The sequence below is a fragment of the Vipera berus genome, assembly GCF_964194415.1.
Source record: "Vipera berus genome assembly, chromosome: 11".
NCBI classification, from domain to species: domain Eukaryota; kingdom Metazoa; phylum Chordata; class Lepidosauria; order Squamata; family Viperidae; genus Vipera; species Vipera berus.
Genome location: NC_138214.1, coordinates 7,533,288 through 7,551,627, shown reverse-complemented (window position 1 = coordinate 7,551,627; position 18,340 = coordinate 7,533,288). Strand labels below are relative to the sequence as shown.

The following is an 18,340-nucleotide window of genomic DNA, read 5'->3' as shown; positions in this document are numbered from 1 at the left end:
GGGCATCCCCATAAGATGCATGCCCCACTACTATGCTTTCAAATAATAGCTATATTTTTATGCCCCTGCCCCAAATTCAATTGCTTATCCTACCTTGAGGCCTTGGCATCCGTTTTCTGCGATCCCTGAACGCTTCCCCAGACTGTAGTGCTTCCAACAGATTATCCATCACTCCTGTCTCATCCCCTTCTGTGAATAGCAGAAAAAGTCAAATTAATTGCTTTGAAATTAAGGCTGTAACACTGGGGAAAACAATGAATATGGGAAGCAAAAGTAAGGTTACATTTGCATGACAAAAAAGCACTGGATTAAGGGCATGTATGACAGGGCAATGCAAGCCGTTAATTTCATGCCGAGCTATTGACCAGTTTGCTTCTAAAGTTCTGTTAGGTGAAACTGATATCGCCCACCCTCACTTCTGTTTTTTAAGACCTAGTCTTTAATCTTACTGATCTAACACGGACCACAGACAAATAAACAGGTGCTAATTTGCAGCTGCTGTTATCCTCTGCATATTTGTAAGATTCCCTAACCATGAAGCTGGGAAATCTTGCAGCAGAATTTATACATATTAAGAAATTCAGTGAATGTGGCACTATCAACACCAGCTTAACCTTACAGTTAATAACAAGAAGGCTTGTTCCACTATTTTTCAGTGCAAACAGAGAGCTTCTTCATTTTAATGAAGGTATAAATACACATAAACAAGCATCTGCTTCTACTTGTCCGTTTCATTTAACTATCCAAGAAAGCAATTGCAAGCAAGACTTTTGTTTCTATTAACCTGAGACATTAAAATCACACTTTATACTTCTAATTTCTCTCCTCTCCTATCTTGTTAGTCATTATTCACTCAGAACATAGTTTTACTGGAATTTGTTTACTCTTGATAGAGAAATTGTGAGTAGGTCCATAAAAAGCAAACACAACAGTTCAGAAATAAATAGGCAGATATTTTCTCCCTAAAACAGGGAGCATTTAGTCTGTAATGGTGTTTAAAAAGTCCGTGGCATCGGGCGAAGCTGGTTGAAGTTTTTCATTTTGTTAATCATTGGCATTTTTAACTTTATTTGCCCATTAATCACCGGCATTTTTAATTTCAATTTATTTTATTCTGAGAACTTCAGAATGAAGTTTTGGCAATTTTAAAACACAGAACACACAGATACTGAAACGGTCCTAGACCAGTCAGCCATGTTACTTCCTTTATCCACACAAGATTACAAAGCCAACTTCAAATAACAAAAGATAGACGGTGATTTTCTTACACACATTAGTGGATTGACTAATCAAATAAAATGTCATCACAGATTAAGGCCACATAACTTTACATGAATGTAATTTGTCTACACGCATTTATTATTAAGCTAAGTACACGAAACACCACTTAGTGAGGACTACACTAAGTATTAAAGTATTAAAGTTTCCTATTCAGTGAAATGTTTAAATACAAACAATCTAAGAGGACTGTAGCGAATCCATATACATATTACTACGATAGACCTCAGATGGAAATGAATGATACATGTATGTCCCTGAGTATGCAAAGATATAAATACTTAAACCAACTTGAGGCAAAATAGCAATAGCAATAGCACTTAGACTTATATAGTGCTTTGCTGTTTACAGAATCAGCATCTTGCCCCCAACAATCTGGGTACTCATTTTAATGACCTGGGAAGGATGGAAGGCTGAGTCAACTTGAGCCAGTGAGGATCAAACTCCTGGCAATGAGCTAAATTAGCCTGCAATACTGCATTCTAACCACTGTGCCAAAATACACCATTTCTTGGTATTAGAAAATTTCCTTGGTGGGTACAATAAAAAAAACAACATACAATGATGATGATGGAGGAGGAGGAGGAGGAGGAGGAGGACAACCAGGCAACTGCTGGAAGAACAACCACTATGGAAAGAATCAAATAGAAAGGATCATCAACCACTCTAGAAAGGGAAAGAACTATATTTTCAATGGTCTTTTGAACACATCCTGGGTGGGGCCCAGATATATTGGGAGAATGGGTGTTTCAGAAAGCAGCTGCTGTGACAGAAAATGCAACAAAGAGCCAGTGTGGCCTAGTAGTTAAGGCACCAGACTAGAAGCTAGCAGACAATGAATTCTAGTCCCACTTTAGACATGAAAGTCATCCAGGTGACTTTGGGCCAATTACCAGGAGATGGTGAGCTCTAGTTCAGTCTTAGCCATGATAACCATCTCTAAGTGACTTTGGGCTAATCACCAGGAGATGTGAGTTCTAGTCCCACCTTAGGGATGAAAGCAGGCTGGGTGACTTTAGTGCAGTCCTTCTCTCTCAGCCCAGCCCACCTGACAGGGGAAAAAAATAGGACAAAGGAATATAGTGTGTGTGTTCGCTGCCTTGTGCCATTTATAAAAATAATAAATGTGAGATATAAATGAGTATGTCAGGAAGGAAGTGAGTATGGAGGCATAGTTCCCAAGTCCCATCAGATGATGTGCTTAATGGGTTGGTGAAACATAGTTCATGGCAGAAGAAGAGAGTTACCTAGTTTCAAACATAGTCTATTCCTGAAAGGATAACACAACCCACTTTTTGCCGTAAGCAGCCTCTTCCACATGACGTTCTTTCCAACCTGCTCTTGCAATTTACATTTCTCTCGCCACAATCAAGTAGGAAGGAATTAAATAATATTGAATTACTGTATTCCTGCTTTACAAAACATATAAAAGGCAATAGTACTTTTTAGACTCATTCCCAGTTTTGTGAAAACTAATTTTCTGTGGAATGCTTCAAATGTCTTCAAGTACATTTTAAAAGCAATAGAGAGAAAAGGGAAACACATGAATCTTAGAAATCCTTTATAAATCGGTTGCATCACCGTTAAAAGAGGATCACTTAATTGCTCATAAAAGCTGTTTCCTTAAAGTAGATTTTTCTACTCTTCAACAAGGAGCTATTTAGAAACGGAACACTCTGCTCCACTCCATAACCAATGATGGTTTATAGCAATTTGGGAATGAACAGAACAAGATATTAGGTAGAGATCAGATCAGGGCCCCTCAATCATACCAGGTTTTTCACCTACGTGAATAACAGTCTGCATCTGACATTTAATCCGTCTTGGAGGCAGCTTTTCATAAATACAATTTATTGGGAAGCTTTTCATAAATATAATTTATTGGGAAGCTTTTCGTAAATATAATTTATTGGGAAAGTCAGTCCTTGCACAATGCAGCAGATGTTTCTGAAGCATTTGTAAGTCCTGGGAAGCAAGCAATTTCAGTAGTGCTCACAGACTAATTTATCGCCATCAGTGGAACAATTCCCCCCCTCCCCCCAGTATTTACATATGATCTTATTTTCTTTATCTAAAACAGAATACTTTTTTCTCTCTCTTGCCATCCAAGATTTTCATCCCAGAACACCAATTGTTAATTGAGAATCAGGAAGAAAACATTGGCCGTCGTCAACTTACAACTCTCTGTTTAGTGGCCACTGTAAGTCACAACAGCAGTGAAAAAAGAGACTCGGAACCAGTCCTCGCGCTTATACAGCATCCCCACAGCCAAATAATAAATATTTGAGCACTTGACAACCAGCGTGGGTTGATGATGGTGGCAGAATCCCAGATCAAAGGATCACCATTTGCAACCTTCCCGTTGGAAGCTTTTCTTCCAAGAAGTAAAGTCAATGGAGGCATCCGGATTTGCTTAAGGACCATGGGAGTTGATTAACAACTACAACCGTCGCAAAAATTGTTGTAAAACCAGGGATGACTCACTCAACAATCACCTAGTTTAGCAACAGCAGTTCTGGTGAGACTAGCTGTGACAATTATAGCGTTAGTGATGGGGAGGAAAATCTTCAAAGACATCTAGGGAAGTTTGAGGAATGTGTGTAGAGAGGAGAAAGGGTAAGAAACTCAACCTAACCACTTCCCTGGAAAGCGAACAATTGCATCAGGCGTTCAGATTTAAACTTATTGATCCAGCATTTCCTTGACAAATTCCGTGACAGAAATCTCAGCTAAGTACCTCTGTTTAATATAAAAATGCTCTCATTCATCTTAGACTTAATGATGAAAGTATTATGATTTCCACTTGACACTGTCAATAAACTAAACAATAGAAAAAAAGCTTCCCCTCCCATTTATTCAGGTAGGAATCATAATACTTTCAGCATTAACCGTAAGACAAATGAGAATGTCTTTATATTAAACATAGGTGGGTTCGGGAAAGCTTTGAAAACAGACAGTGACAAATGGAAGCCAGTTCAGTGAAAGAAAACCAAGAGAATGAAGAGTTTGGGAACCACATCTTACAAGAAATGGTTAAAGATTCTGGGTACACTTAACTTACAGCTGGACCGTAAGAAAGGCTGAGCGCCAAAGAATTGAAGCCTTTGAACTATGGTGCTGGAGAAGACTCCTGCGAGTTCCTTGGACTGCAAGGCGATCAAACCGGTCAGTCCTAGAGGAGATCAACCCTGACTGCTCTTTAGAAGGCCAGATCCTGAAACTAAAACTCAAATACTTTGGCCACCTAATGAGAAGGAAGGACTCACTGGAGAAGAGCCTAATGCTGGGAAATATTGAGGGCAATAGAAGAAGGGGACGACAGAGAAGGAGGTGGCTGGATGAAGTCACTGAAGCAGTAGGCGTGAGCTTAAATGGACTCCAGAAGATGGTGGAGGCCAGGAAGGCCTGGAGGAACGTTGTCCATGGGGTTGTGATGGGTAGGACACGACTTTGCAACTAACAACAACAACAAACTTACAGAAAAGGTGACTGACAGGAGATATGATAGCAAATATCTGAATGGCATTATCCTCTAATTCCCCAGAGGACAAGACTAGAACCAAAGGATTAAAACTTAGAGAAGTGGGCTTCCAGCCAGATATCAGGAGGGACTCTCTGATTATATGAGTTCTCTATCAATGGGAAGAAGCTGCTATGTAGTGTTCTCATTGATTGGTTGATTGTGTGTGTTATATAGCACCTATTTCACTAATGTGCACCTGGGTAGCTAACGAAGGTTAAAGAATATAATATATATAAAAAAACCCACATCATAACCAATTTCAAAGTCACTGCCAATTAACCCATGCATAGGAAAGGTAGATTCAATTATTCTCCGAAGCCCCATGTCCCAGAAGACAGCTACGTCTTCAGTTTTTTTCTGAAAGGTGAGCCTGATCAGGGTCAACCCAACTTTGAGTGGCATGGTGTTTCAAAGGTCAATCACCAGGAGACAGTGAGTTCTAGTCCTGCCTTAGGAATGAAAGCTGGCTGGCTGCCTTGAGGACAATCACTAGGAGACAATAAGTTATATTCTCTCTCAGCCCATAGCATCAGGTTCAGGCATTAAGCTGGGTTGATGAATTCCTGTTGCAACAAATGAATTAATATGTTGATCAAAAAAAAGGAAAAAGAAAAAAGAAAAGAAAAGAAAAGAAAAGAAAAGAAAGAAAGAAAGAAAGAAAGAAAGAAAGAAAGAAAGAAAGAAAGAAAGAAAGAAAGAAAAACACCAGGAAGAAAAAACAACATATTTTTAATTAAAATAGGACAAGCTTTCCAAACATAAATAGGCAAGCATCTGTTGAGATTGTAAAATAATGTGACTCTCCTTTACATCTCAATGAACAGACTTCAATACCACCAAAACTGCAGGGTGTGTGTGTGTGTGTGTGTGTTTTGAGGGTTTTTTTTTTCCGGAGGGAAGGAGGGTCAGGAATGCACTAAGTTAAAATGGTCAGGGTTATTCCAAGGAGATCTTTCTGGCTCTCCTCCTGGATTTTTCATTATGTTTTAAAACAAACAAAATATTAATTACACAGCATACAAATAAGAGTCAGTAAGGGCAATTTGGGATTTGGGTACTAATAAAAAATGGATATATATGCAGAAAGCTTGAGAACGCAGGGTGACCTATTAATATGCTGCATACTTTACGAGCTATGGGATAATTAATCTGTGCCACTCTAGACAGAAAAAAATAGGTAATAATCTTGATACGTTTTTTCTTCCTTCCCAGTAAATTATAGATGAACAACTAAATACTGACAGCCTTCCCAAGATCAGATAGAGTACAGCCATGGATAAGATTGTAACACAATGTTGGCAGGTAGAATTTAGCTTCTTGGGTTCTACTTGTCCCTCTTGTAATCCTGACAAGGTAGAACAACTCCAACTATTCAACACCACCGTAGAAGGAAGCAACATGACAATTTTTGCTCTTGATGGTAGCCTTTGACATTGATCAGAGAGCCAGGGCTATAACTTTCCAAAAGTGGCACACCTGATCATCTTACGCCAGGGCCCAACTTAAAGACAGCACCCTGTTTTTTTTCTCCTGAATTTTTGTATATGAAATTATACTTAACACATCCGTGCCGGAAAAAAAAACCCTAGAGACTGTCATTTCCCTGTCAGACCATCTTTTCGGTCCACTTTGTGTCAAATTCAAATTCTAAGCAACAGTCACATCATCTTCCTTTTTTTTTTTAAAAAAAAGGGGGGGGCTTGCATTCTATCTAAATCAAAAATAGCAAAATAATCGCAATATACTGGCAGAAGAATAAGACCAAGCAAACTCATTTCAGTGCCTGGATTTTTCTAATATTACTTGGCTAGTTAAGTGGATCTGGCTTCCCCATCGACTTTGCGTGTCACAAGTTCGCAAATAGGGATCACATGACCCCAGGACGCTGCAAATAAATACAGTTGCCAAGTGTCTGTATTTTGATCATGTGATCCTGGGGTTGCTGGTTGTAAGTGTGAACAATAGTCATGAGTTGGTTTTTTCAGTACCATTGTAACTTCAAGCATTCACTAAAAGAATGGTTGTAAGTCAAGAACGTCCTGTACTATAAAACTGAATAATACTATTATTTTAATCAGGACTCAAAAGATTCACCATAACCTAAGCTCAGGGAGAAAAAAAATCCGCATAAATTTACAGGGCCACAGAGGTAACTTAACTTCGTTATTTTACAATATTCTAGGCTAATTAAATAAATGAAATCAGAGAACTGGAAGCCAACGCCAAAATATCACCGAAAGGTTAGCTGCATGACTTCATTTCGTTTTGTTTTGTTTAATTTGTTTGGCTCCATGATATAACAAACATGTCAGTAAAAGCTGAGTAGCCTCTGAAAAGCATCAAAATAAGCATACGCCTTTTTTCCCCTTTTATTTTCAACTTTCTCTATCCATGTAACAATATTGAATATTCTGTTTTCTTTGCCTGTTTCCCTGGAGATAAGAAATTAAAAGCGCAAGGATGCATTTCTGAAACATTGCTATGCACAGTGACTTACTTATATTTTAAGTATTTTCTAGAATTGCAGAGAAAGATTATGTAGTATTTTAAAATGAGAATGGTGAACTCTATTATCGCTGGGCTTAAAGATGTTTGAAACCACATCCCAAGGTCTTTTTTTCCCCCCATTCAAATTATCTGTTAAACTTTCAAGAAGTAGTGGTATCTATCGGGCAGAATTCACCATATGAATGCAGTTTAAGAGAACTGCGGTGGGTTTTAAGAATGCAGTAACACGAGAAAATGAACTCGGTGGTTTATATATATATATACTACCAATCTACACTTCTCCTCTCTTGCTTGTTAGCAGCAATCAGCAAATGTGCATTAAGAGAGGGATTAGAATCAAGATCACGTGAAGTTGTAGTACCGCTTTACAAAGCCTTAGTAAGACCACACTTGGTACACTGCATGCAGTTCTGGTCAACACAATACTGTTGAGATTCTGGAAAGAGTGCAGAGAAGAGCAACAAAGATAATTAGGGGGCTGGAGGTTAAAAGGTGCAAAGAACATTTACAGGAATTGGGCGACTAGGCGGGACATGATAGCTCTGTTCCAATATTTGAAGGGCTCCTACAAAGACGAGGGGGGTCAAACTATTTTCAAAGCATCAAAAGGCAAGACAAGAAACCATAGTTGGAAACTAACCAAAGAGAGAAGCAACCTAGAACTAAGGGGAGATTTCCTAACAGTGAGAGCAATTAACCAATGGAATAGCTTGTCTTCAGAAGTTGTGGGTGCTCCATCACTGAAGGCTTTCAGAAAGAGAGTACACAACTATTTGTCAGCAGTGATGAAGAGTCTCCTGCTTGAGCAGGGGGTTGGACTAAATGATCTCCGCGGTTCCTTCCAAGTCTACTATTCTAAGTTCTACATAACTCATTGTTTAGTATTATGTGGTGCATCATCAAAGAAGAATCTTTAATTAGAAGATTTAGCTTAGGGGAAAAAAACTATAAAGATGCAAAAGGGCACTTTCACCATTTGTGAGTTCATTCTGATGCCAACCATGAAAGTTAATATTGTTTTTTTTTACTAGGAAAACATTACAGTGCTTTTGCAACCTTCTGACAAGCAAAGTCAATGATTCACTTAACAATAGTGTCACTAATTTAACAACCAGTGATTCACTTAACAACTGTAGCAAGAAAAGTCAGAAAATGGGGCAAAACTCACTTAACCAATGTCTCGCTTAACAGCATTTACTTTGGGCTCAGTTGCGAGTGTAAATTGAGAACTACCTGTAGTGCCTTCCACTGACAATACTCAACCTACTGCTTCTATACCTAATCCTATATGCTTCAAAGCACACCTGGTACATTTCTTACTGTACTCCTAAACTCATTTATTATCTGTTTGCATTGCTAAACTAAATATGTGTTTTCTCCTTCTTAATGGGTTGACCCCGACTTTGATATCTGCAGCAATGTTTTATACTTTTTCTACACCCTCCCCTCGTACCTTGAGTGCTACTCATTCCTTGGAGGTGGGACAAACAGGTATGAAGTAAAAGGTATGTTGAATAGAGACAGAATTTATTATTGGAAGACAGCAATTATTTCAAGGACTTTGTGTATCGGAAGAGCGTTCAAAAGTTCAGTGCTGAGAGCCCAAAGCAAGGTACGTCATATTTCTATTTCTATGGCTTGCTACTCAACAGAAGAGCTCAGGCTGTGCCTTACACCCGATCTTGTGAAGATAGCTGAGATCACGATAACTCTGGGATGGTGGAATGCAATGGTTTCTTCATCCATCCAGATTAGAGTGACCTAACCCTCAGAAATCCTGTTTTAGCACCCTATCAAAACATCATTTGTCCTTGTGATGTTCCAAGCCCTTTTTCTTCTGTAACCGATTATCATGATCAATGAAAGCAAAGCATGTAGTCATTGGACTGTTATAAACCAGATGGTTTCGGTGCAGGACAAAGGGATTTAGATGACCAATAAAGTGTCTGTAACCATGTTTCATACATTTGAGAGCTGCATTAGTTACCTAGATCTGTCAACTGAAGTTAAAACCAATGGATTCATCTGTTTTAACAGCAATTGGATCTCTTTAGCTTGGATTGTTAATCAGGAGAATAAAATTAACTCTGTTGCACAAAGTACAATGAAGCTATTCACAATAATACAATTCTGAATATTAATAGACCTGGGCTTAGGATTTAGCTATTTGGATGCTAATGTGTTTTCCGAGGCGAAATACCTTGACATGCCAGATAGCCGTCAATCCCCAATAATAAACTCACTCTATTATGTTCATCTGTGTTAAGGGAATGTTAATATACCTTTCAAAACAATTAATTCAACACTAATTGTAAGTGAGGCAGCTCATTCTTCCTTTTATTCTTATGCCACTAAGTTTACAGGTGATTTTAATTGCCATGGTAATCAGTGATAATGAAGATGTAAATTGCTTCTGATTAAGTAATATTTGCATCATAATGTTTTCTAATACATTTATTGCATTCAAGCCGGTTGCTATTGTGGGTGGCCCATGTTTCATTCTATATACTTATGTACCTTGTACGAAATTTCATAACTGAATAGTTACATAGGCTTAGTTACACATAGGATTATAGATTCATATCAGACTGAATGCAGATTTGTACTCACCAGGAATACAATAGCAATATACATTTCTTATATTCTTGCCATAATTCAAAGTGGAGGGAAAAAAACCCAGTTGGCGTGATCTGAATTAGACTTATTATTGTCCCTTGCCCCCCCTCTCATCTCTGCTTTTTGGGTGAGGGGGGCAGTGTTGTCCGAAGACCCTTTCTATGCTTATGTGGCTAGCATGACTATGCCGAGGTGCACGGAATGCTGTTACCGGTGATGACCCAGGGCCCCGAACGAAGGCAAGCAGTCCTTTAAATCACTGCCCAAGTTCTCCAAAAGCTCCCACAGAAGCTGGCAAGAGTTCAAGCAATGCACACACAGGCAAGACAGATAACACAAAAAGAGAACGTAAATAGTCCATTTAACTCTCGGCTTGCCTGCAGTCTGTAAGGAAAGACTCAGAAATGTCTTCTGTGGCTGTGAAGCAGGAAACCCCTTGAAATAACACAGCACTAATTGCCTTGCTGAATAATAGATTACCAACCAAAGATGTACCTTTGTAAATCATCATCATCATCATCATCATCATCATCATCATCATCTACGCTGATTTTATTGTAAGATACAAGTGACTGGTTGAAGCCCTAAGGAGCCCCACTACCCTCAATTCACACTCATTACCTGATTTATTCTGATACACAACTAATATACCTTGGCATCTGGTATAATATTTGTCAAGAGAGAAATATTGCTATTTTTTTCCCCCTCAGACCGAATCTCATCAGATTTGCTCACTGGGTAGGAAGGACAAGCTGAAGTCACACACTGTGCATTTTTATGTGTTTCATGATTGGGATGGATTAAGCTGTGCTTCACCACGGAACTGGAATGATCACAGAGGGAAGAACAGCAAACTGCAGAGTGAAGTAATCTCTCGTTCAACCTCATTCATATTTGTGTCATCTCTCTTCTCTGTTTCGGAAATCCAATGGGATGGAGAAGAAAGCCTGCATTTCAGCGGTCCTTTGCAACTCTGCAAAGCAGAGATATTAAGAGCCTATTGATTCGTTCCCTGCCTTCCTTCTCATACCCTCTCTCTGCGGATGCCCTCACACACAATATATTGTCAGTTCAGTTACCCAGCAAGCTCAGCGTGGCTTCCTTTATCATATCCAATTGTCAATCTGCACAAAATCTGCAGCTAAAGCCAGCTGTTGCAGCTCATAAAAATATATGTATATATATACACACACAAACACACACAAGAACTGTCAAGAGATAAGAGTAAGGACAGTCTCCAAGCTGCAGAAGAATCGCTGCCACCCACCCTCTTGGAAAGAGGCTTGCAAAATAGGGATAATTTAGAAACCTAAAGCCGACACTCCTGCCTTTTTAAAGCCAAAGCAAGACGTGAAGCTCGGGTAAGTCGATGCAAAAGACTTTAGAAAAGACGTCAAAAAAACAAACAAAAAACAACACGAAGAGAGCGAACGTGGCCTTCCAAAAGAACTGAGAAAAGAGTTGGCTCTCCGTCATTAACAGTCAAGGTTTTTTTTTTATTTGTTAAGTGTATTTATTAAATGCATGTGCTGTCCTTCTCACCTGTAAGGCTACTCTAGGTGTAGAGTAGCCTTATAGGTGACAGTAAAAGGATCGCTATAAGAAAAGTTAGAATTTTAAAAGCTATTTATATATGTATATAAACGTGTCCCCGTGGAACATCATCCCCACAGATAAGACTGGCCCCCACTTTGACCTTTTTTTTTTTGCAACGACCTGGTTTTACCAATGGGCCCGGAGACCTCAGAATGGGATGGAGCCCATCAAATGGCTCATTTGATAGTTGTCACCAAGAGAGGTGAGGTGTGTGTGTGTGTGTGGGGGGGGGTGTTATTGTTTTTTACATTGGGGTTTGATCCTTGTAAGCCTGCCCAGAGTCGCTGAGAGCGAGTTGGGTGGCCACATAAATGTTCTTATTAAATAAAATTAATAAATAAAATGGAACTAAGGAGTACAGGGATGAAATCTTCTTGTTACCATGTCAACTGCCTCCAGAGATCTGAGGCCCCCTCAGGCCCCAGGCCAACCAGCAGGACCAGGTTTTGATACCCATCCTGAAGGCTACATGAGTGGGGGCCTTTACTGAGCTATCAAATCTTGCTCCGTCCGCATCCCCTCCTTACCTTTATTCATGTCAATCAGCTGCTTTTTCTTCTTCTGCCGCTCCAATTTTTCTCGTTCTGCTTTCTCTTTGGCAAGTTTGGCTCTCTTGGTCTTTTCCTCCATTTCTCTCCTTTTATGGTTTTCCTTCAGTGCTTCCTGTATTAATCATAGCAAACACAGGGGTTGTTTATGCAGACAGAATTGAGAGGAACCTTGTTTGTTGCAGACTTGGCTTGCATTTTAAGTTGCCTGGAGGAGAGCAAAATACATGGTATAATGTCACTTTTCAAAGCCCCAGGAGGATAGCTTCTTCTTCTTTTTTTATGAAACAATGACTGGTTGTTTCACTGTTTTAGTCTGATTACCTACAAACCAGTCCAGGCCAAGAACTCCAGAGAATAAAACAGTTAAATCCAGATAGAAGAACATTAAATGAATAATAAACTTTTAATAGGTGACATCTCAGCAGGTGAACAAGGGCCTTGTTAAATAGGGATATACTTCACCATAAAGTGGGCATTATACTACCTGGTATTTTTCTGGAATGGGAGGCACCTGGAGAAACACGTTTTGAAGTTATCCCTGGCCCAGCAGAGAGGCAAACAGAAGCACAAAACCACACGTATCAAACAGTTTTGTGTCCTTGTGCACGTCAGGTTAGCTTTATCTATGTGTAACTTTAGGATTTGCTGAGACAACGATGATGCAAAAGTAATAAAAGGGACCAATCCCAGAGAAAATCAGCTTGCTTATTGTAACTATCAGCCTAATATTATTCTATTTCTACTACTTTTAACATAGGGAGAAGGATATTAGCTGGGAAGGATCAAGACAGATATGGAATGAAACAGAGGAGCCCAAAACAGGTGATAAACAAAATTTGACTGTGAGATTATAAGAACTAGAAATCCAGTAACCTAAAGACTTTTTGCCTGCCAAAATGAAAATAAGGGATAGTGACGAAAGAATGAGGCATGCATTTAATCTGGGAGCAACTTTCTGAACTTCTTGTTCGTCCCGACAATTACCATACTTTAACAAAGTTTCCGGTTGAGCTCCGGATGGCGCCCGACCTTCGCTCCTTCCGGCGCGATCTAAAGACCTACCTGTTCGAACAAGCCGGCCTGTCCTGATGGGTGATGGGTTTGGGTTTTTATTGCTTTTTATGTATTTAACTTATTGTTATAGTTCTTGGGCATCTTGTTTAATCTCTTTTAACGTTTGTATTTTTGTTTTTTAACTTGTATTGCCCTGTTCACCGCCCTGAGTCCTTCGGGAGAAGGGCGGTATACAAATAAAATTATTATTATTATTATTATTATTATTATTATTATTATTATTATTATTATTATTATTATTATTATTATTATTATTATTATTATTATTATTATTATTATTTATTTATTTTTGGGACTTAAATGCCGCCCTATCTCCTGAAGGACTCAGGGCGGCTAACAACAACAAAACACAATAATATAAATGTTAAAAAAGATTAACCTAACAAGCCCCAATGATAAAATGATAAAATATTAAAAATATTCTACTTAAAAATCCCTATCGTCAGTCCAGGTCAGCCTGATGGAAATGTTTTAAGGCCGCGATGAAAGGAGCAGAGATCCGGGGCCATCCGGAGCTCAAGGGGAAGTTGATTCCACAGGGCTGGCGCTCCCACAGAGAAGGCCCTCCCCCGGGGGTCGCCAGCCGACATTGTCTAGGCAATGGCACCCTGAGGAGGCTCTCCCTGTGTGAGCGCACAAGGCGATGGGAGGTCGTTCCTGGCAGCAGACAGTCCTGCAAATATGTTATGTTTATCCTTTTCAACAACCTTCCAATGCTTTGTGAGTTACTGTTTCCAAAACTGCCTTGGGCAAGTTAGACAAATGTAGTGCCCACTGGCCACTTGTCAAAGAGGTCTTTTGGGGTTGTTGTTGTCATCAAAAGCTGGTGGGGGGGATGATGCTGTGAAATGATTTCTACGTATTCAACTTGATGTGCTTCATGGAAAAGACAAGTCTTAAGTTACCCAAGCAGACCTGGGCACTGTGCAGGTTGTGATTAATGAACTGTACTGAATAAAACATGGTAAAGAAATGAAACTATTGAGATAAAATAAAAAAGCCAGCTAACAGGTCTTAAATTATGGGCATCACTTGCTTCAGAATCAGTCTGGTGGGGAGCGTAAGAGTTGCAATAGTAGCACCGAAGGAGTTGATCAATCTCTTCCCAAAATTCAGGATTTGTATCACTGCCCTAAATTAATTTTGATGGCGTATGAAGTCAGCATGCCGAAGCTCCCCTGATGAAAAAGCAGGAGAGCCCACGAACGAGGGCTGAAGCCTAATATTCAGATTCAAAAAGTGCGCATAAAATCAATAAAAATGCTAAGCGTTTCCATTTTAAAAAGCCAGATTACATCCTTATCTGCCCATTCATTTCATGGGATACGTTCTTTTTGAAAGATAAGGGGCAACGAGAAAAGGATTGTTTTTGTTCTTGGGTGACAGCAAGTGCCTCTCCTAAAGCAGTACCTCCTTTTCTGCAGAAATTAAATGTGCACTATTAATCGCTATCAATCCATAATAAGTACTGGTTTTCCCCAGGAAAAAAAAAGAAAAGAAAATCCGTTAGAGTGAATACATAATAAATTCTACATGTTTACTTTTCTGAGGAAAAAGTCAAAGAAACATTGAGGTTAGCAGGTTAATATGTTAGCTGGTATTAATTCTACTTTGATAAATATTGAGAAAATGTTTTTTTCCCCTGTTGACAGCATAAGTCTCTGCAACATTTTGTATAAAAATTTTCTATAGCATCAGAAACAGAACTATATCTTCCTGGTTTGGGTAGAAGATTCATGCTGGAAAATGCTAATTAACCTTAAACTGAAGCATGTTAACGAGAAGATTAGCTTTTGGTTCAATGCTTTAGGATAAGAATAGACAGTTACTAGATGTGCCAGTCATTGCTTTCTAGAGTTCTATGTGTCTTTGTGTGTATGTGTGTGTCCATGATAGTTGTTTGTCTGTCTGTCTATCTATCTATCATCTTCTCCTATCTATCTATCTATCTATCTATCTATCTATCTATCTATCTATCTATCTATCTATCTCAATTTTGTTTGTCTATCTATCTATCTATCTATCTATCTATCTATCTATCTATCTATCTATCTATCTATCTTATCATCTAATCTAATCTAATCTAATCTAATCTAATCTAATCTAATCTAATCTAACCTAATCTATTATTATTATTATTATTATTATTATTAATTCCATTTATATCCCGCCCTTCTCCGAAGACTCAGGGCGGCTTACAAGCTTAGCAGTAGCCTTCATTCTATGTATATGCCTGCTTATTAGGGCTTTCACACACACCCCAAGCGGCATTATTACAAAGTCAGCTTATTGCCCCCAACAATCTGGGTCCTCATTTTACCTACCTCGGAAGGATGGAAGGCTGAGTCAACCTTGAGCCTGGTGGGACGCGAACCTGCACTAATTGCAGGCAGCTGGTGTTACTTAAGGAGGCATTAGCCCACTGCTCCACCAAGGCTATCACCTATGTAATTTTTCACACTTACGACCATTGAAGGATCCTTATAGTCAGGTGATCAAAATTCAGATGCTTGGCAACTGACTCATATTTACGACGGCTGCAATGTCTTGGGGTTATGTGATCAGATTTTGTGACCTTCTGACAAGCAAAGTCAATGAGGAAGCCAGATTCACTTAACAACCGGGTTACTAACTAAATAACTGCAGTGCTTCCCTTAACAACTGTGACAAGAAGGGTTGTAAAATGGAACAAAAGTCACTTAACAAATCTCTCGCTTAACAACAGAAATTTTGGGCTCAATTGTGGTCATAAGTCGAGGACTGCCTGTACCAGTTAAGGAAATGTCTTATAGGTTGCCAGTCATTGCCTCAATAAATTCTTAAATCCTATAAAGTTTAATATATTAGAGAAGACCGACATTTAAAATGGCTAACCAGATATTTGTCTGATACTGCCAAAAAAATACTGCCGTCCCTGTGTATACTGAAGGATCCAGCCAGCCATTCATCAATTCTTATGAAGCTGAAAACTCATCCCCAAGGAGTCAATTGTTTCCATCAAACAAAAATAAACAAGCAAGACCTTTTCAGAAATGGGTACCAGAGCAGTAGGCACGCTCTGAGTTTCCATGTTTCCCAGTGGGTGGTGTGAAGCAATAAGAACAATAACCACAGACCCAGTTTGCACCGAGCAGTGCAGAGAAGCATCAAGCCTGACATGCAACTTCTGAGGGATGTCATAAAAGATTACAATTGTTGGCAAGCCAAATTATTGTGATTAAACTCTCTAGCTGGCAGTTAAAAAAGTATGGAGGCAGCAGTACGGAAAAAGCAGCACGGGAAAATACTGCGAAATACGGATGTAGCCTCCCTTCCCAGCCCGCAGCCTTGAACTAGTCTAGCATCTTCTGTCTTTCCTTATGGAATTCCAGCGATTTTACGAGTTAGCTGAAAGACGCTCCGTGCAGAAGTTGCCTGTGTTATTCTTTTTAACACAAATTGGATCAAAGGAGTCAGCTCAGAAGCGCTAAGGCTGAAAGGTGAAGGTGAACACCTGAATTAGCAACATAAAGATGTTGTGTTTGACCCAGACTAAGATCCAAGTGATCCAAGATGCTGATGGTTTGAAATTTTTGAGGTAGCTTGCTTTTTTTTTGCTTTCTACAAGAAAAAGAAGGGGGGGGGAAATCACCTTGGAAGATCACCCAGTCACCCAAGCACCAAGCCCGATCAACTTGAAAGCTGAAATAATTACTATTCCAGGTCTTTTGAGTTTCTTTTTTTAAAAAAAAAATAGCCCAGGGACAAGTAATGAACAAAAGTAATGGCCAGACATTGTCTGTGCGGATTTCACTTCAGATTTGTGAAAGGCAGTTGTGTATGCACTAGATTCTAGGAAGTTCTAGGAATACTCAGATTTTTTTTCCCTAAGCTTTACGCGTGTATCTAGAAGTACTTCTACAAATTTTTAAAATTATTTATAAACTACTGTAGTGGGCAAAATTGTGGAAACCTTTTGTGAAAAGTGTATTTTTGAGGTTTGATGGCTAATAACACCACTTTTTTGGAGTAGTACCATAAAATTATGTATCAATGGAAAGATAATTTAATCAAGAATGTAATGCAATAAAGTTTGTTCAGTTATCTGTACTGTATTCTATGAAAAGTTATAGCCCAATAACCAGAAAAAAGACGCACAACTTGCTTAGGTTGATATCAGGTAGCTTTCCTTCATCTGATTGTAGCCAATGAGCATGAGTGTTTAGAAAGCCAATCACACACAAATAAACACACTTCTATTTTATTATTTTTTTGCTTTACTAAGACTCACGCTTTATTTTCAGCCTGCCCAACACTTTGATTTCATCAACTTCTAATTTCTTCCTTCTTCCTGGATCTACTTTTGAGAACTATCCTGAGAACATTTTTGTAAAACGACCTTGCGAGTTAAGAAAAACCTCACGAATAAGAGATTGGGGAGTCCAAAATTACACTGACTATAGTCTCTGTGGTGTTTTCCATTCATATAAGTATTTTGATATTTTCCAGTGGGGAAATTTTGGTGAAACATGCTTCACTGTTGCCAGCAATTCTACTTTCTGCTGTACTCTTCCCCTTAACCTTGAATGGTCACCTTCAGAGGATTCCACTTCCTAGGAAATAAATAGCTACGATATGTCAAGAAAGCTTGTTCGCTGAGAATACTTTTAAGATCAAATTAATTGGTCATGTACGATTCACGTTCAAGGATTCAGTTACATGAAAGGCCGAAAGAAATAACCATCTAGCTTCAAACAGCCCCACTTGAAACAAACTACAAATTACAAACATAAAAAAGGGCTGAAATTAAAAAAAAGAAAAGAAGAAAAATGAAATAATCACACCTTAAAAATGTCGCTATTTTGACTGACTGATGTTAACATATTGGAAGGATGAGATTTGGTTTGTAAGTTGTCCAGCCCTGAAAAAGACCAAGGTCCCTTCATATATTTAAAGAAGTGACACCCTTACTAGACATCATGATTCATTGTTAATATTCATATCTGAATTCTGATGTGGACAGGCCATGAACAGCTGTAAAAAAAAAGCCTCCATTTCATCTCTGGGAACTGATTTTGATTGAATTATTTTGTAGAGGCCCTGCAAAATCTAATTCCACAAGCTCTCCTAAAAGGAATCCCTTGTGTGTCGACAAATTCACAATTAGTATTTACTGACGATCCAAAAAGCAGCTTTGATTGTGAATCACTTCCAC

At 38.9% G+C, this 18,340-nt stretch overlaps 1 protein-coding gene across 11 annotated transcripts in view; it reads right to left on the bottom strand.

Annotated features, from left to right (window-relative positions):
* Nucleotides 1-18,340, bottom strand: part of DIAPH2 (diaphanous related formin 2) — a 261,529-nt gene that overhangs the window by 71,677 nt on the left and 171,512 nt on the right. For all 11 annotated transcript variants that reach the window (XM_081336767.1, XM_081336764.1, XM_081336762.1 and 8 more), the window contains 2 exons: nt 12,049-12,184; nt 94-189 (listed from right to left, as the gene is read on the bottom strand). In XM_081336767.1, coding sequence (XP_081192893.1) covers nt 94-189; nt 12,049-12,184 — 232 coding nt within the window. The remainder of the gene's footprint in view (nt 1-93; nt 190-12,048; nt 12,185-18,340) is intronic.